The sequence below is a fragment of the Paraphaeosphaeria sporulosa genome (genome assembly GCF_001642045.1).
Source record: "Paraphaeosphaeria sporulosa strain AP3s5-JAC2a unplaced genomic scaffold CC84scaffold_15, whole genome shotgun sequence".
NCBI lineage: Eukaryota > Fungi > Ascomycota > Dothideomycetes > Pleosporales > Didymosphaeriaceae > Paraphaeosphaeria > Paraphaeosphaeria sporulosa.
Genome location: NW_017253374.1, coordinates 222,485 through 240,870, shown reverse-complemented (window position 1 = coordinate 240,870; position 18,386 = coordinate 222,485). Strand labels below are relative to the sequence as shown.

The following is an 18,386-nucleotide window of genomic DNA, read 5'->3' as shown; positions in this document are numbered from 1 at the left end:
CTGAAGCTGGCGAAGCGTGAGGCGCATCACGACACCAAACAAACAAGCGGTGCCTGCCAAATGTAAACCCATGAAAATTTCTCCTTAGCTATTTTATGCCTAGTCAATCATGCAGTTGAAAGCCCAGGCTCGGCGTTTAGATCCAGGCTCGTTGCCTAGCGGGCTTGCCAGTTAGGATAGTCATGAGATTGAAGGCTCAATATATTCGACATGCATTGCCACTCGGGGAAAAAACGAATATTGATAGCTATCAAAGTTTCAGCTCCAAAAAGCGGGTTAGGTGTAAATGAGATGAAGGTGATTGACTATGAGCGCTTATGATGACTTTGGTTGGGTTGTTCAAGGCATTGTCGTATCCTGCGAGCAGCAATGGGATCTTTGCGGCCAGTAGTGTTTGTATCACTGTTGCCTCAGGATGCATCATTTTCGTACCATGTCGAGGCACGCTGCTTGGTACATGAGTTGGTGTATGGTAAACAACAGAACTGCATCCGAGTTGTATTCGGCCAAGCAGAAAACGTGGCATGGCAACCGAATCAGAATGTATGATGCGAGATGGTCGAGACAATTGATTGCACGAGGGCCGAGTATCCAGTAAATGCAAGTGTTACATAGTGAAATAATGCTCGACGTGGGCCGAGAGATGGATGGTACCGGGGAACAGTGTGAGTCAGAACGATTGTGTTTCGGTATTCCGCAGGGCTGCCGCCGGGCATACGCACTGAACATGAAAAGGTTTTCATCGTGCCTATAGCGATAGAACAGGCGGTCAAAACCTAGGTTACCCCAAAAGTCTGGTGGAGTGACATGATACCGTTCTGACCGATCCTGGCCCAGCGAGCATGACGTACGCGAGCTCAGTGCCAATCAAAAAGCCGTGAATGACGCCGGTGCGGCCCCGACAACAACGATCCAACAGAAGTTCGGATGCCACAGAGACTCACACGTTGGTCATGCCTGCAAGAGCCGTGGGCGGGCCAGTGGTTTTTGGTGTTGCGGCGACGGTGTGCTGTCGCCCAGCCCAACACAGACGCCAAGGCGCATTGCGTCAACGGTGGCAGGAACGCCTCACTTGGGTGCTTGGTGGCAACTTCGCCGGCGGGCCCGCTCGTCGACGGACAGACTCAATCTGCAACAGACGGCCCCCGCAACTGTCGTGCCTGGACATTTGCCATCTTAGCGTCCGTCCCCGTATGCGGCTCGGCAGGCTTGTAGGCAACGTCGGTGCTTATCGATTACCCAGGCCCTATTTCCATCCGCCTAGCCCTAGCGCAGCGCCAGCGCCTGCTCGCATCCTCCGACTCCAGGCCTGCCTGCCAGACGCGACACCACCACCCACGGACTGGTGATCCCGCCCTCGACGCATCCCACGCCGCCGCCTGCGCTGCCATCGCGTCCAGCCCGCACCCCGCGCCCACGCACCGCAGCCCCCGACAGCCGCGCGCGCGCCCGCTGCGACGCCCCAGCCTCCTAATCGTCACCCACGCGCGACCCTTCACGCCGGCCCGAACGCACCCATCGCATCTCGCGGCGCCCCGAATCGTGCACTGCCTGCCTGCGCCGACGCTCGCGACCCGCGACCTCGCTCTGGGGGGTGTGTCGCCCCGTCCGGAGAGGTAGCAGGCTCCCGCTGCTACCTACTATGGCACTGGTAGCGCCACCTTCCAACGATCGCAAGCGCGTCAAGGTCTACGAGCTCAAGAACAATGACTGGTTCGATCGCGGGACGGGCTTCTGCAGGGGTGTCTTTGTGAATGTAGGTCCATACTCGTGCCACCACCGCCGGCAAATTCTGCGCCGTCACCGTCCCCTCATGCCCGCGCGCCTGTGCGAGCCAAGACTGACGTGTGTGACCACAGGACGAAGCGAAGATCCTCGTCGCGTCCGAAGACGACCCCTCGCGCCAGCTCCTCGAGACCAGAATATCCAAGGACGACGGCTACCAGAAGCAGCAAGGTTGGTGACTGTGCCACGCGACATCAGGATCCAGGCTAACCCGCCGCAGATACCCTCATTGTGTGGACCGAGCAGAATGGCACCGACATGGCCCTCAGTTTCCAGGAGCCGGAGGGCTGTGGAAGTATATGGTGGGTGGACCGCGTCGCGACTCTGACATCACGCGCTAACACATGGCAGGGAATTTGTGAACGACATGCAGGCGCGTTTGCAGGAGAGGGCCGCCCAGGGTATGTGTCGGCGAAGCCAGGTCACAAACACGTCAACTAATGCCGCGCAGATGATGGTCTCTCAGACGACATTGGCGAACACATGAGCCCGATCATGTTACCGCCGCCCGACTTGGGCAACTTGCACGAGATCGAAAACCATATGCGCGCCGCGAACAGTACCCCCGGCGGTCGTGAAGCTCTTGCCAAGTTCGTGCTCTCGCAGTTGTACATCCCGAAGCTCATCCCACTCGTGGAGATGGCAGAAGATCTAGAGAGCGCCTCGGACCTGCATCGCTTGTGCAGCATCATGAAGATGCTAATCTTGCTCAACGACACCGCCATCATCGAATACGTGGTTACCGACGACATTGTGCTTGGCGTGGTCGGTGCTTTGGAGTACGACCCGGACTTTCCGTTGCACAAGGCAAACCACCGACAATACCTCGCCGACGAATCAAAGTTCAAGGAGGTCGTCAAGATCCAAGACGAGAACATCAAACGGAAGATCCACTACACATATCGACTTCAGTACCTCAAGGACGTTGTTCTAGCGCGCATTCTGGATGATCCCACATTCTCCGTCTTGAACTCTCTCATCTTCTTTCACCAAGTCGATATCGTACAGCATTTGCAAGCGAACCAGCCGTTCCTCAAGGAGCTGTTTGGTATCTTTGGGCCAGCGGAACAAAACATGCAGAGGAAGAAAGATGCAGTGCTATTTATTCAGCAATGCACCTCAATCGCCAAGAGTCTACAGGCGCAGAATCGGGCGCAGCTTTACCAGAACTTCATAAACAACGGACTTCTGGATGTTATACAATATGCGCTCAAGCACCAAGATGCTTCGGTACGCGTGGCAGGCACCGATATTTTGGTCTCGCTCATCGACCACGATGCGCTGATGGTTCGAAGCTACATCTTCAAAGCGATACAAGAGAAGTCGAAACCGTTGACCGACACCCTCATTGAACTTCTCCTCATAGAGGTCGACCTTGGAGTCAAATCCCAGATGGCTGACGCTATCAAAATCTTGCTCGACCCCAACGCCAACTCGGCGTCAATCGAGGCGCTGGGCCGATCCAACAGTGATTTTCTCGCAAAGGTCCGAGGACAGCTCCCTCCGCTGCCACAGACAGACACCTTCATACAGAACTTCTACGATGAATCTGCTAGGAAGCTGTTCCAGCCGCTCAAGGATCTTGAAGGCCGAGAGTCCAGTATGTTCAATGTATCCTGCATCGAACCCGAACTAACAACTCGCAGTGGATAACCTCACGATACAGCAGATCAATCTGTATGTTCATTTGGTGGAAGTGCTGTGCTTTTTCATACGACAGCACTCGTTCCGAAGTAAATATTTCATTCTCTCGGAAGGCCTGGCAGCACGAGTAGCGCAGCTGATGGATTGTCCGGAAAAGCACCTGAAGCTGAGTATGTGCATGTTTCATCCTTTGAAAGCTGAATCTAACCTTCAACAGCTGCTCTGAAATATTTCCGCTCCTGTATCGGCCTGCATGACGAGACGCATAACCGACAGATCATTCAGCATCAACTTTTCGAGCCGATCCTGAAGATACTTTTCGACAACATGACAAGGGATAACCTCCTCAACTCTGCTTGCCTGGAATTGTTCGAATTCATCAAACGCGAAAACATCAAAATCCTCGTTCAGCACCTGGTCGAGACGTATCGCGAAAAGCTGCAAACGATTACTTATGTGGATACGTTCCAGAACCTTATCCTACGCTACGACCAAATGCACGAACCCGTGACCACCCAGGAACTCGAGGCATCTTTCACCAGCGTTGACAGCGATACACCTGCACGACAGCAGCTGAGCATGGTCAACGGCGGAAAGTGGGGCGTTGGTTTGAAAGAGGTCGACCCGGATGAGGAAGCATATTTCAATGGCTCCGATGAAGAGGATGACTTCGTACCGAACGTCGCGAAGCCAGTCAACGGCGCGTCTCCTGTTCGTCCCTTGGTCAACTACCAAGACGACGATGAAGGGGACGACGAAGTCGACGACCTTGCTGCGGCAGCACCTTCCGTACTACCGCAGAGCGTATCAACGACCAGCCCGAAGCAAGAAGCACCGGCCGCATCGAAGTCTCCACCCGAGCGGATATCTGAGAAACGTAGAAGAGAAGACGACGAAGAAGATGAGCTGCTCATCAGCCTATCGTCCAGTGGCACTGCGAAACGCCGCGCATCACTCAACAGTAATTCCAGCGCCGGTAGTCTCCGAAGCTTGCGTCGAAAGAGCCCCAACATCGCCTCGGCAAAAGACAGTGGAGGAGGGCCAAAGAAGATATCGTTATCCATCCCGCTCAAGTCTGGCGGGGAAGGCGGCAACGGTGAATAGAAGTCATTCCTGCGCCAGAACCCCTCAAATTAACATTTCTGCTGCTACCTTTTCACGAGATACCCCTGGAACGGGAATGAGTTGTATGACTGGGAACTTTTTGGGCGAGACTGCGGCATGGGCGGTGTCTTTACGGCGTTCTGTGGAGGGTTTGCATGACGGCGAGGGTGCGTTTATTGGATGGATCTTTGCGTCCGGTATCCCGTCGTACCATGTATGATATATCAGCGCGTGAGGGAAGTGAAGAAGTTTATATGCGAGATGGGGAGGAGGAAGTGTGAGCGAGGGCGAACCGAAATGGACAAAAGGGTGGCGTGTCTGCGTCAGGCTTCGAGTAGCATTGGACGTGTACCTTGGCTCTCGAAACGAGTATTCTAAAGCAATATCTCTACCCAAGTAATCATGATTTGCATGTGAGGAACGTACACGTGTTGTTGACACGTCCGATCACGTTGCCACGCGTGCCCGCCTAGCGCGTTTCCAGCCCCGCTGTCAGAGCATGGACATCGCGGCATGCCCTGCATAACACGCCCACGTCCGGCAGTGGAACCCTACGTCAACGTCAAACGTCCCCCACGCGCCCAACGACAAAAAGGAAATGTCTGATACCAGTACCGCTGAGCTCAACGCTTTCCACTCTGAAGTCAACGCAACGATGGGGAAGCAACCGCTCGCCCTCACGCTCATCCTCGCCGCGACGCCATCGCTCGGGATTGGCCGCGCGGGCGCGCTGCCCTGGCCCCAGCTCAGGAAGGAAATGGCGTATTTCCGGCGCGTGACGAGCCGTGTGCCTGGCTCTGCGTCTGCCAGCCGTGGCAACCAGAGGTGCAATGCCGTGGTCATGGGCCGCAAGACGTGGGACTCGATACCGCCGCGATTCAGGCCGCTCGAGGGGCGGGTGAATGTCGTTGTTACGCGCAGCCCTGGGGAATTTACCGCACGACTGGAGGAGGAGGGTAGCGGGAAGGAGGGACATGGGAAGGTGGAGGTGGCTGGGAGCGTGGGCGAGGCGCTGGAGGTGCTGCGGGCGTACAACGCCCCCTCTGCCTCGTCCGCCCCAGATGCAGAGGACAGACCCGAGATCGAAAGGGTGTTTGTTATTGGTGGCGCTACGATATATGATGCTGCGATGGAGTTGGCGCAGACGGAAAGGGTGTTGTTGACTAAGATCGAGGAGGAGTATGAGTGTGATACGTTTTTCTCGGTGGATTTGGCTGAGGATCAGGGGTGGAGAAAGTGTGAGAAAGGGGAAGTGGAGGAGTGGACCGGGGAGAAGATTGAGTCTGTCGAGGAGAAGGGGGTGAGGTTTGAGTTTGAGATGTATGAGAGGGTGGAGCGGTGATAGGCAGGCGCATGGTGTGACTAGGTGGTTACCAGGATAGCAGATGGGGATGGTGGCGGTTGGAGGAACTACATGAGAGCAGTGTGTTTCCCAAGGTCCTTGTCTTGACCGCTGTATTGGTACGAAATTGGAGGAGCCAAATCCATTACTCCATCATCTCGAGCTATATCAGACATACTCGGCTACCATGTCTATTCAATGCCGGTGCCCATTCTGTGCTTAGCTAATCCCTCCATCCGGAAAAAGAGCCTTTCTCGAAACCATGTCATGCGCAGATGTGAGTTCCTCCATGCCTGACCGCCTTCAATCACCGGCTTCATAATCCTCATGCTTAGCGACGACTTTTCAATCTGAGTACATCCTGGGATCCTTGCTCTCACCCGTTGCATGAGACATCGCTGTCTTAACGATAGACGCAATCTTGAGGCCCTTCATGGATGTAACACATCGCACGGCCTGCCAGTTGCCAGAACGCGGAAGTCTAATATGGACCTGGTGCAGAGATGGTGGTGTGGATTCGACGCCTGGAGTGACTTGAAGCGGGTTACAAGGGCGGGGGAGTTCATGGTGGTCTAATGGCGGAATACTTGGGAGCTAGCACCCTGTGAGTGTTCTGCTACTGGCTTGCCACTCCACCCCACTCCGATGTTTTATCTAACAGATCAGATTGCACAGCTACGAATGATGTGATGGAATCCTCCAATGACGATCCGGACTTGCTGGGTAACGTAGCTGAACTACAGCTAGGTAGAGCCTGGGGCATAATCGCATTTGAAGCCAGCTTTGACACAGAACAATTTTCCGTCATGTGGGTATGGAAAATTAATGAGCTCTTGGCCCCAAAAAACTCTTGATGGGTATCGAATCTATGATGTGCCTCTGTTAGCGTATAACCCAAAGTCTTGAGGTGTGGCCACCCAAGTGCAGTCGCTGGCATGGAGGTTGCGCGTGCCTACCACCTGGAAGTGGGGGTCTCCCAGCCTGGAGCAGCTTCAATTAATCGTGGTAGGCTTCGTTGGTCTATTTGATTGACAGCATTTCCCTCATTCTTAAATTATCCCTTCTTCTTCATCGCTGCTGTGCATATGGTTTGAGAGTCCGTGGCGGAACACTTGCCAGTCTTCTTCATTGCAGCCGAGCACGTGGTCTGGGCCTTGGTAGGAATCCTGGCGTTTGGCCGATCAGGTTTTGGTTTTTTTCTTGGCCCCACTGTGCTTGCGACTTGCGTTCCTCTTCTGGCGAGAGGGGCGAGTCTTTCTTCTTCGTTTCCGGGCTATCTATGGTTATAGAGACTGCAGAGACTCGTCATACACAAAAACTCCCTGGCATTGCTAGCTCTACAAGAATCAGACCTTTCTTGCACTTTTAGTACGGAAAGCAATAATCTCTTCGAGGCTGCGTCGACCAGCTCGCCAAATATACGTGACTGACGAATCTTGAGGAAGGTTCTTGTAGCCTGAAGACTGCTCCAATGCCCCGACGTGATGCCCGCAGCGGCAAGCGGCTACAAACGAATTCGGATTAAACGCTGAGAATGCACATAATACGCTTTTACCGCCCAATGCGCTTTCTGGGGATTAAATACTGGCAAATTCCGTTGACTTCGTCCTGTGGACAATTTTGGTGATAGCACGGGGAAGGTCTGTACGGGGCGTAACTGCCAAAAGCGCAAGCGTGCACATGCTGCGTGTAGACGTGGCCTCTTTGGATGTTGAGGGTCATATCAACTTGCTATTCAACCTTAATAAAGGCCCTCTCAATCGATCATGGAGATTCGCATCAGCTCAATACGAGATGTCCTACTTATCTGTATACCATAGTCAGGTAGCTGTATGGCAAGATCTATGGGCTGTCATCTCACTTGGAAACAGGTTCGGTCAAATTGCTGTTGATTATGATGGTACTTTACTCGCTGCTTAGGAATTCTCATTCGGTCGGCAGCCAAGCTAGCTTCATACGAGGGGATGCTACTAATAGAGATGGAATCACGTGGATGAAATGCTTAGAGAAGGGCTTAAAACCACGATCGTAGTCTCAAATGGCGCTGTCTTGCCGGTGTATAGTTTGGGGCTAGCCACTAGAACCTACGATCACCACGAGCTAGCGTTCTTGTGATATCCTTTCTATGACATTCGAATTTCGCAACCCTTAGATCGCAGAACAGAGCACGCAAGAAAAAATGCTCAGACTATGGGCCGAGAATTTACCCGGGTTATAAAAGGTACTAGCTAAATACATACTTGCTATCCATCGATCAACAACCGCCATTTGACGCAGGAAATGTGGCGTCACCAGTTGGCTTTCTGCACCTCAATCCGATCACTCGTCGCGAGGTTCCGGAATATTCGATATACCCAAGAAGAACACCTCGTCGACATCCGATGTGTTATTAGCTAGATATGCATCTGAATACTCCGCTGGAATATCTAAAGTAAAGATCGCAAGAAGCTCCTTCTCTGATGAGCCCGAGAAGCCCACTTTGAGAGTAAGCGATTTCTCGACTTCAAAATGTTTATATGTAGGGTCGGAAACTCCGTATTTTCCATCCTTTAATCCTTCGGCTACTATTAACTGTCCTGCTGTCGTCACAAGTGTTTGCCAGTTATCCTGAGAAAGGCCGTCGAGCTCATGTTGTGATAGTCCACTCTCCTTAAGGCTGTCCTCATCGGTGCCCCAGATGATGACCTTCTCCGTATTTTCATTCTTGAGGAAGACCTGGCACAGAAGATCGAAAGTTTGCTTCATGCCCATGGTTCCAGGGACGGTATTCCCGTCTGCTTCGAACAATTCCTCACATATCCGGTCTTGGGAATTTGGATCCAGTACAATCTTTGGGAAGCCGACTCTGTCAGGATTTGCGTCTCCTACGCCCTTTTCGGAATATTCATCCACCATTTCGAAGCACTTTTGCGCGAAACGCCTCCCTAACTTCCATTCATTTGAGAACCATTCTGGAGTCGTTGATGAAGGCACTTCGGACATTTTTTCGGGACAATCTGGAATACTGTTGGATGTAGTCTGCTATGAGGTGGTATGTATATCTTGAAACAAGACTAATGACGTCCAAAGTATAGTCGTACCGAGAGTATGATAGGAGCCAAGACAAAGGTCCACTAGATAGCACTTGAACGTTTTGTGTTTAGAGAAAGAAAGCAACCGTGATGCTCGACAATTGAGCACTGATTTATAGCTTGAGCCGTCCTGAGTCAACTGCCAGAATCTCTGACTGTGTCTAGGCACAGACCACCTGAAAGTTAGCACCTTCTATTGCTCACCAAGGGGCATCGAAGTTGGGCATCTTCTGTGACTAACCGAGAAGCATCGTGAATTCTACCTCAACCTTCAAAGTCAGCGCAGGGGCGTGCCGCCCAGTGTATTCACCTTGCCGCACCCTTCAAGTAAGCGGGAGACCGCTCGAATGACTTCAGCCGGACGCTCAACATAACTTACATAAGATAGTGTGGAACAGGCAGTGCTCTCATAGCTTTCATCTGACCTTTTTAACTTTTGCGACATGTATCACGACAAATTCGTGCTCCATTAGAAGGATTTCCAACTGCGTTAGCAACGCTTCTTGTGTAACTTACTACTAAATCCACGACGAAAACCATAACCATGACCACAATTACCTACGCTAGTAAACATGACTCACAGCGGGATTTGACCGTTGGATACTCCCCGCGATACCCTAAGTCGAGTCTGGGTGAGCAACTTGTGTCTCCCACTAGTACATGTCTCATTGGATCCCGCTACACTAAGGCGGATTCTTGATCAACCAATACACATCCATAGTACCCTTAGATTCATCCAGCCCTGTCCACACGGTTACTCTCTCAAGCCCTGCAGCAGTGACACCAAAGAGAGCGCAAAAGACACGCGAGTAGAAGCTAAAACAGGTATCCGGCTACATAGCGAGCGAGTAGTTGATAGTCGCTGTTCAGACAAAGTATTTGCAGTACTGTGCGCAGTTGAATGGGAGGGGTACTCATTACTCAGACAGTGCAGACAAAAGAAACTCCAACCAAATGGTGGTGCGCAGCCACCTCAGCCCGATACGCCTCAAAATTGATCTCACGCCAATCAGTCCTCCGGCCAGGGTTTCCATTGACTCCATTCCCCTTGCCATCAATTCCCATCAGAATCATACGGGGAAGACCCGTTGATAACGAGCTCGTTGGTAAACCAAATCATATGGTTGTAAGATCCGTCTTCGTCGCAATCGTAAATCCAATCGTATTCATCCTCAGGGCTGCGCCTAATGGTCATGCTGAAATTGACCATGATCGATGACGTATCGGTACTACCTTGCTCATTCACATACTGGATACGGACCGGAACTTCAACTATAACATGCTTATGAAGGCGATCGCGAGCGGCTTCCCGAGAGGTTCGTGGCATTTCGTTGCGCTCCCTACTTTCCACGACGCCTGGGATTGCAACGCCGTCGACCAGGAACCGGGGGCTATGATCGATCACATCCGCTGCTTGCCGAATGGCGAGTAGATTCGCTTCTACGATAGAGTGTGCCTCTTCACCAGAGATTTGGTCGACGATTTCGTGGCCACTGCGGGGAATGGTGACGTGGTGCACACCCTGATCGGTGCGGCGGAGATTGATCTCCGCTACCATAGTTCCTTGCGGGGATCTCAGGCCGTAGAAACGCTGGTTGGTATTCTGCTGCGAGAGCGTAATTGGGTCTTTGGGTCTTGCATCGAGTTGGTACTGATTGAGGAGGTTTATCATTGTAGTCCGTAGGCCGCGCGCCAGATAGGTTTCGCGCCCTTCTTCGCGTCTCGGATCGTCCTCTGGTAGCTCTAACGCTGGCGACATCGCGTTTACTGTACTAGAAATTTCCAAAAAATAGGGAATGTAAGTAAGTAGTCTGTGTTGTCGGAAATTCTCACAAGATATACTACTGCCAACAGCGCCGATAGAAAGGTTCAACGCATGGAACTTGAAGGCTGTCTCATATCATACAAAGGGACATTGCGATACAACTGGCGGTTCATTGTTATATACCTTTGCGCCGTAGTGAGTCAATCTATGATTTGTCTACAGACCTTGTTTCCAGCGAGATCTAGAGTACCACAAAGAGTCAAGGTGTGAAATTACTCACAGCGTGGCGTTGACAGTGAGTCTGGCGAAGTATTCATGGGCACTCACAGTATGGTGTCAAGAGTCAATTTGAAACCCTGCATAAAGAAGTAAGGCACAACAACCAGTAGATGTTCGTCATCAAACAGCAAGAAGAAAGCTTGGGCATTGTGAGCCGAAAGCCACCCGCGATGATTCAAGATTTCAATCTCATCATGGACCAACCTGAACAGCTGTCGGATTCGGAGGGTGTTCCCTGGAGCGATGCCGATTGCAGGGCACAGAAAGCACCACAAATGCAACTGCTGCGGATCAGTGACAAAAAAACCCCAAGATTGAACAGTAGGCGATATAGCCAAATATCCAGCTACGAATTCCAAGGATTTACAGCGTTCAATTGATGTAGATGGTGCAGAAGAATATTCCTGAGTCCATTTCAAGCTCCCCGATTCCGAGACTAGGGACAAACCTCCCCCCATCACCGACCTGCCCATTTACTCTACGCACTAGCACCCCGTAATAACTCTAAACCCCTGCACTGGATTAAAAGGCGGGTCCACACCTATAAAATCCCAGTAGTTGACCTCGTCGCCCCCGTCAATCGCCATGGCCATCTGCCACGTCAACGTCGCATTGCAAAACGTCGCCCCCACATCCACCAACCCCACCGACTGATTCCAAGCCGTCTCTTGGGCTGCCAGACTTCCGTTTATGGAACCAAACAATCGTGGTGCGGAAACACTCCCATTTGAGCTTGCGGCCAACGCGGGCTCGTAGGTAGACCACGATGCAGGCGATCCCGCCTCCCTTTCCACTTGATATACATCCACCACCGGCGCGGGACCTAGCACAGTCTGCATATCTTTGGCGGGTAGCTGGAATTGCAGGCGACAAGTGCTGCTGCTGTTCGGCGGCGCGACATCCCCCAGTCCATCGAACTGGACCTGCGTCGCGACCTGAAACGTATCCGCGCGCTGGCGGAGAAGCATGACGAAGTCTTGGTTGCCGTGAAGAGGTGTTTGGTCCCACGTGGGATAACGCGAGTTCATGATGCGGTAAGAGGTCGGGTAGAAGCTTTGGCAGGCTGGGGCAATCTCGGCGGTGGGGTTGGAAGTCGGCGAACTGCAGGCGGTCGGAACAGCGGCGGGAGTCGTGTTGTTGGGCCAAAGTGGAAGAGCGGTTGTAGGCGGTGCGAGAAGGAAGCTGGTGACGATTAGGTTGGCCAGCGTGTGGAGGCTGAGCATGGTGGTGGTGAGGTAAGTTTTGCCTTCTTCGGGGGCTGTTGAAGTGTTTATGCGGTGGAGATAGGTCGTAGGTTCCAAAGCGCCGATGTTGGATCTGTAGGAATGTGAAGAAATCTGAGGAACGGCGAATAAAGTCTTGTTGAAATTATGTCGCCAATTTGAGACGTGACGTTGGCGGTTTGCGTGCAGCTCTAGTCGCTCCTGCGGCCAAACTCTGCGTCTCCGTCGTGGCTTCCAGACTGATCGAAAGATGGGCAACAGGTTTCCACTATATCCTCCCGCCTTCCCAGTAGCTTCCAACCACCTTCTGGTATTATTTTGGGCCGAGTCCAATTCTAGGATCTGCTGTATGCACGTCCAGCTTCCAATAAACAAAACGAATAGAGACCACAGTTTCTGGATACCCAATCAGCCTGAGTCCGACTCGCCGAGGTATCGAGGCACGAATTTGCACGTGCTAAACAGAATATATTTGGGTATTCGCTCGACTGATGCACAACAAGCGTGCGTCTATGGCCGTCAAAGTCAAGTTGTCAATCCGCAGGTCTTCATGCGAGCTCCAACTCGATCAGCGAGTCCAGACTATGGGGGTGTCGCCAGATACCGGTTATCCTCAAACCCGCGCCTTCGTATAGCTTCGTATGTTCAGTCACTGTGCGATGTCTTGCTCCAAGAGACGCCATGAGCTCCCAATCGAGCGCAGTCTGCGGCCATGCCGCGCCCTGGTTTGGCACCACGAAGTCGTTGACCAGGACCTTGGAGTACCCTTTCTTCATGGCTGGGACAATCGCCTTCAAGATCTGCGTGTTTACGTCGTCGCTCCAGTCCTGGATAATCGAGTGGAAGTAGTACGCTCGAGCGCCTGCGCCTTGTCAACACAAACTCAAAAAACCGCCAAAAAAAAATGCGTACCTTTGACGGGCTGCTCAGTTAAGAAGTCGTGAGCCATCTTCTCCGCGCCCTCGCCTATCTGTGCGTGCTCGACAACCTCAGGTCTGTCCTGCAGCACGAGCTTACCCGGCAACGCGGAACCGAACGCCTCCCGTAATCCTTCAACATCATGGCCCACGCCGCCTCCTACGTCCACCAAAAACACGCCGTCACACTCCGCGCCTGCGATCAATTGTTCCTTGACGGGGTAAAACTCCGGCTCGAACCACCGCGGGCGGCCCTTGCTCCATGCGTCCATCATGCTGCCGAATCTCCGCCCCATCTCCTGGTCGAATTTCTGGAAGTACTCGAAGTAGTGGTAGCCCTTGCAGTTGAAGGCGTGCTGGAAAGGGCCGTCGGTCTGCGAGTTGGGCGTGGTGAAGCCGTGGGTTTGGAAGAAGCTGGGCATCTTCTGGTGGGCGGGCTGGAAGTTGTCGATGATGTAGAGGATCGTGTCTTGGTAAACGGGCTCGGCGAAGGATTTGGAGGTGGCGGTGGGTGCGAAGGTGTCGGGCGCGGTTTCGTTGACGGTGTTCATGGCTGCGAGATGGCGAAGCATGCGTCCTGGCTATGCGTTAGCTTTTCGCTGGATGAAGCTGGGTGGGATAGCGCACCCACGAGAACTGGATCTGTCTTGGGATCCGTCCTCGAGGCGATTTCAGCGGTCGTCTCGCCCACTGCATCGATGTCCTGCATGGCCTGGAAGAGCTTGATCTCGACGCCCATGCGGATGACGGAGAGATGCGCCGGTTGCGCCCACAGCAAGTGCAGCATGGTCTCGGAGGGGTGACTGAGCTCTGCGATGAGCTTCGAGCATGCGCCCAGCAGGCTCTCGCGCGCGCCCCGTTCGCCATTCTTCAAGCCTTCACCCAGCTTGGTGATGCTCTCGACAAGGGCGAGTGCACCCTGGGACGGCGGGGTATCGGCCATGGCGGAGGAATTTCAGTCGATCAGGGAGGAGCAGATTGTTACGGACGTACGTTCAGGACAAAGTCGCAATAGCACCGCGTCGGTGTGGGAGGAATGGACCCAAAACCCATGGCGGATGCAGCGTGCCGCCTTGCTATGCCCTGCTTTGCTTGTTGGCCAAAGGCGAGCCCCCGCTTTGCGTTGCTAAAGCGTGCGGTGCGGCTCGGCTCGGCTCCAAAATGCGGGAATTAGGCGACTTCGGCGGGAATCAGGGTAGAGGGGCCCGTCAAAGGGCCTCAGCATGCGCCGGCGCTCTTGGGAGCGCGCCATCACCTGACAGCAACTGTTCCGAGCTCCAAGGCGGCGTGTATCCAGACACCTCCACGCTGTCAGCGCCCGCATCCTGCGCATCACCCGCAGTACATTCCCTGGCGCCACCCGTATCTCGTGCGACAGCGGCCGCGGGGCCTCGTTGAGTGCGCGCAGCGTCGACTGCGGTCTCGCCAGTATGGATCAGCCTCGAGTAGACCCCAGTCCGGAAGTGGAGGCCCGCCCACATCCGCCAAACGACGCCCCAACACCAGGCTCCTCTGGCCGCGATGCTGGCTCCAGCCACGATGCGCCGGCATCCTCTGATGGCGCGCCTAAAGCAGAGGAGCATGCACACCAGGGCCCCGTTGACTCTGGCGTCGATGCGGGCTCTGCGTCCGAATACGACCAGGACAACAGCGGGGACCACCTGCTAGAGGCACACAGCGAAGACAACTTCAGTGATGAGGGGTACGCACAGCACACGTTTGACCGCGTCGTCTAGGATGGGCACTCACATTCCTCATAGGTACGATGGCTCCGATGCCTCTTCCTTCCTCTCGTCCATTCTATCCGAAGTGCGCCGCGGCGTCGAGATCGCGGGCCGCCAATATGCCAGCTATGGGAAGCACGAGTACGGCATGCCCATGGATGAGAAAGAGCTAGATCGCCAGGACCTGCAGCACCACAAGTACACGCTCCTCCTCAACGATCGGCTACACGTGACTCCCATCCCAGAAGAGCGTCTCCAGGACGCCGGCAGCCGCGTGCTCGATCTGGGCACTGGCACAGGCATCTGGGCAATGGATCTGGCAGATAAGTACCCCAACTGCGAAGTCATCGGCGTCGACATCGCGCCCACACAGCCGACCTTCGTTCCGCCAAATTGCATCTTCGAGATCGACGACGTGGAAGAGGACTGGCCGTATCGCGCAGCCCACTTCGACTTTATCCATGGGCGAGACCTCATGACCGCTGTGCGCGACTGGCCGCGCCTCATATCCCAAGCATACACTCATCTCAAGCCCGGCGGCTGGCTGCAGCTCGCTTCCACCATCCCCGGTGCGCTCTCCGACGACAACACGATTCCCCCAAACAGTGGGTACGTGGAGTCTGGACGCCTGTACTTCGAGATGGCGGAGAAGATGGGCGCACCTCTCGACGCACCACGGCAGTGGTCCTCCCAGATGACCGCCGCAGGTTTCACGAACGTACAAGACATCGTATACAAGCTGCCCATGGGCATGTGGCCGCGGTCGAAGCGATTACGCACAGTGGGCAAGCTGGAGCAGATTATGATCTTGGATGGCGGGTTTGAAGCATACATGTTGAGAGGCTATACGCAGATTCTAGGGGGCAGAGTGGAAGATTTGCAGATTGTCCTTGCGCTAGCAAGGAGGGAGATTAAGGATCCGGGAGTGCATACCTATGTGCAGTTTCATGTTACCTATGGGATGAAGCCGGAGTAGCATTGCAACACCACTGTGTGAAGACGTTCCATGATGTGGTGGGCACCAGGTACCTTTTGGATGGGCATCTGCTTTCAGCGCGGCTTGGTGGTGGCATTTGGGAGTCGAGGTTGGGCTGATTTTGGGCGGGCACAGCGCGTCGAACCATTCTTGTATATCTTGATTCCAACAAAAAGTATTTAACGCTTCGCCTCTGCCGGTTTTCGCGGTTTGGTATTCCAGTCCACAGCATTGCATACTTGTGTGTAAGGGACAGCGCTGTGGCTGTGTTGTATCCTTTGCAGGGCAAATGTAAAGTGGCGTGGCGCTTAGAAGGAGTTGACCAGAGTTGGTAGAAAGGGAGTGATGAGGATCCATTCTGCCATTTGCTTATGCTGCCCTTGTTCATAGCTGGTGTGGGTGGTATAAGAGGTACCAGTAACCTCTCGGCCACCTCATGGGAGATTGCCCTAAGAGCAAGTCCAACTCTATCCATCGAGCTTTTCTGGTGCTACTATCTTCCCTCACACCTTACGATCCCAGAATTTTGAATACATCTCATTATGAAACAAACAAGAGTATGGCTCCATCTCGAACGCCACCTTCTTCGGATTTAACTGCAGATGACGAAGAGGGTATTGATCTCACAACCCTAGAGAAACAGCAATTATCCCCTATCATCGAAAGCGCTCGCTGGAACCTTCTGCGTCACTATCGCTCAAAAGGCGAGGTTCTCAACCATGGTAATTCCGAGATGAAACTGCTCCCTGGCGACGGAAACAAGAAAGCTCTCCACGATTTCGAATTCGCGTGGAAAACCGCTGGGACAGTCCCGAAGATCCACCTTGTCAACGAAATTGATCACCCGATTACCATCTGTGGCACCAAGCTGGGTCCCCAGGACCGTGGTCCATCGGAGGCAAGGAATAACGCGTTGGTTGCTTTGGACTATAACGCAGAGGCGCTCAAGGAAGCCGTGTTTGGGTTGAAGCCCGCTAGGAATTTGCCGCTGTGGAAAGGCCGTTTTGGTGCTGAAAAGTACGACAGTTGGTACCACTATTTTGCCAGTCAGGGTCGGCCTTTCCACTGATGGGCAATGAGTTCAGGAGATAGGCACGATTTTCACCGTGGATATACCCATCCAGTATGTGCAAGGTCTACAGGATCTAAATGCAAAGAACAGCAAGGCGGATAGTCTGGCGGATGGACAGCCTGTGGATGGTGGCTCCAAAGTCAAAGCGGGTTAGGCAATTGTTGTCGATGTGGACAGAGCTTGCGGCGGAAATGCAGTGAGTGCTTAGATTTCATACACATACATGTACTTCTATTGAGCAGTTGCTTTATATTGGTCGTTCGCCCAGTAGTGATTTGAAACTTGTTTGCTCCCTGCAAATGTTTAGCACGCACCAGTCATTAAATGCCCTCTGTGCAGAAAAAGAGCCGATCTTCAATGATCTATGCACACACTGCCCTGATAATGGCCCCTAAGTATGCACCGGGCTGGGAAATTCGAGAACACGCAGAGCGCATTACAGGCCCATGGCATCTCCAGGATAAGACAGTATTCCGATCTGATGTGGACAGTGTCAGGTGGGACGATTCTTCCGAGCTCTGCACTATTTCGTTCAAAGAACGGCGTGGACCGTAGGGTTCGCCTGGAATCAGCCACCACGTTCGGGCGGAGTACGTATACCTGGCAGCGGGAATCCTCACCCGCCCACAAGTGCCACGAATACCTGGTCTGTCATCTTTTGCAGGACCCATGTTCCACACGACTCGATGGGACTATGAAGTCACGGCGGGCTCCCAGGTGAATCAGGTACTGTTGAGGCTTCGCGACAAGAGAGTAGCAGTCATTGGAACTGCAGCCACAGCGATTGGAGCTATACCAGAAATTGATAAATGTGCAAAAGAGCTGTTCGTGTTCCAGAGGGCACCTGCATACGTCAATCCTCGCAATCAAAGGGATACGAAACCCGAGGAATTCAAAGCCACTGTGGCACGAAATCGGGCTGGCAGTTCGATCGAGGGATCAATTAAAATAGCTTCCTGACTAAATCCATAAGACCAGAGCAGCCTAATATCGTCAGAGATGGCGAGTCCACGAGGTATTATTGGGCATTCACATACTGACAGCGCAGGGTGGAAGGATCAACCAGCTTACTGCGCCATGATGGGCTCCCCAAATCAAGCAGAACTAGATGCATCTTTCCCAGAAAGCATCGAGCGCCTTGTGACCAACTTCCACATCCTAGACCTTCCAAATATGGAAGCTGTTCGCTCGCGAGTTGATAAGTACGTTACAGAACCGAAGACGGCAGAGAGGCTGAAGCCATGGTACCCATTCTGGTGCAAAGGACCAACATTCAGCGACATCCGCGCTACTGGTGCCCGCTAGGGCTCTGGTGCCTTTTGGTGATTCAGGCACCTTTACTGGCGCTCTTAAAGGCTTCAACAGCCGCCTACGTTACATTATTTCTCGGTTCTGCGTACATATTCCAGCGCCTCTATCGACGCTAGTCGACTAGGATGGTCTTCTGCGAGCGCTTCTGCTTCTATCGCAACAACGCTCTCTAG

At 53.3% G+C, this 18,386-nt stretch overlaps 9 protein-coding genes across 9 annotated transcripts; 5 read left to right on the top strand and 4 right to left on the bottom strand.

The window, feature by feature from the left end:
- Positions 1-1,496: 1,496 nt before the first annotated feature.
- On the top strand, positions 1,497-4,623 carry CC84DRAFT_388974 (DUF625-domain-containing protein). Its single transcript, XM_018186007.1, has 7 exons — positions 1,497-1,756; positions 1,860-1,956; positions 2,006-2,087; positions 2,137-2,186; positions 2,237-3,385; positions 3,432-3,599; positions 3,647-4,623. Exons 1-7 carry the CDS (start codon positions 1,643-1,645, stop codon positions 4,531-4,533), a joined length of 2,547 nt encoding a protein of 848 aa, XP_018029613.1. The 5' UTR covers positions 1,497-1,642; the 3' UTR covers positions 4,534-4,623.
- Positions 4,624-5,068: 445 nt separating this feature from the next.
- Positions 5,069-6,058, top strand: CC84DRAFT_1169389 (uncharacterized protein). Its single transcript, XM_018179648.1, has one exon. The coding sequence runs from the start codon at positions 5,189-5,191 to the stop codon at positions 5,873-5,875; it is 687 nt and encodes a 228-aa protein (XP_018029612.1). The 5' UTR covers positions 5,069-5,188; the 3' UTR covers positions 5,876-6,058.
- A 2,136-nt stretch (positions 6,059-8,194) lies between these two features.
- CC84DRAFT_1181389 (uncharacterized protein) lies at positions 8,195-8,857 on the bottom strand (the record flags this gene model as incomplete). Its single annotated transcript, XM_018180556.1, has 1 exon — positions 8,195-8,857. The coding sequence occupies one exon, from the start codon at positions 8,855-8,857 to the stop codon at positions 8,195-8,197; it is 663 nt and encodes a 220-aa protein (XP_018029611.1).
- A 1,143-nt stretch (positions 8,858-10,000) lies between these two features.
- On the bottom strand, positions 10,001-10,705 carry CC84DRAFT_1181388 (uncharacterized protein; the record flags this gene model as incomplete). Its single annotated transcript, XM_018180555.1, has 1 exon — positions 10,001-10,705. The coding sequence occupies one exon, from the start codon at positions 10,703-10,705 to the stop codon at positions 10,001-10,003; it is 705 nt and encodes a 234-aa protein (XP_018029610.1).
- Positions 10,706-11,436: 731 nt separating this feature from the next.
- CC84DRAFT_388945 (uncharacterized protein) lies at positions 11,437-12,487 on the bottom strand. Its single transcript, XM_018186006.1, has one exon. The coding sequence runs from the start codon at positions 12,211-12,213 to the stop codon at positions 11,476-11,478; it is 738 nt and encodes a 245-aa protein (XP_018029609.1). The 5' UTR covers positions 12,214-12,487; the 3' UTR covers positions 11,437-11,475.
- Positions 12,488-12,761: 274 nt separating this feature from the next.
- Positions 12,762-14,073, bottom strand: CC84DRAFT_1222944 (O-methyltransferase; the record flags this gene model as incomplete). The annotated part of the gene is made up of 3 exons (XM_018183442.1): positions 12,762-13,075; positions 13,126-13,707; positions 13,758-14,073. The coding sequence occupies 3 exons, from the start codon at positions 14,071-14,073 to the stop codon at positions 12,762-12,764; spliced, it is 1,212 nt and encodes a 403-aa protein (XP_018029608.1).
- A 308-nt stretch (positions 14,074-14,381) lies between these two features.
- CC84DRAFT_1131031 (S-adenosyl-L-methionine-dependent methyltransferase) lies at positions 14,382-16,273 on the top strand. The gene is made up of 2 exons (XM_018175881.1): positions 14,382-14,832; positions 14,891-16,273. The coding sequence occupies exons 1-2, from the start codon at positions 14,561-14,563 to the stop codon at positions 15,828-15,830; spliced, it is 1,212 nt and encodes a 403-aa protein (XP_018029607.1). The 5' UTR covers positions 14,382-14,560; the 3' UTR covers positions 15,831-16,273.
- Positions 16,274-16,389: 116 nt separating this feature from the next.
- Positions 16,390-17,056, top strand: CC84DRAFT_1222942 (uncharacterized protein; the record flags this gene model as incomplete). Its single annotated transcript, XM_018183441.1, has 2 exons — positions 16,390-16,855; positions 16,911-17,056. 2 exons carry the CDS (start codon positions 16,390-16,392, stop codon positions 17,054-17,056), a joined length of 612 nt encoding a protein of 203 aa, XP_018029606.1.
- A 798-nt stretch (positions 17,057-17,854) lies between these two features.
- CC84DRAFT_388896 (uncharacterized protein) lies at positions 17,855-18,244 on the top strand. The gene has a single exon (XM_018186005.1). The coding sequence runs from the start codon at positions 17,902-17,904 to the stop codon at positions 18,205-18,207; it is 306 nt and encodes a 101-aa protein (XP_018029605.1). The 5' UTR covers positions 17,855-17,901; the 3' UTR covers positions 18,208-18,244.
- The last annotated feature ends 142 nt before the right edge of the window (positions 18,245-18,386 follow it).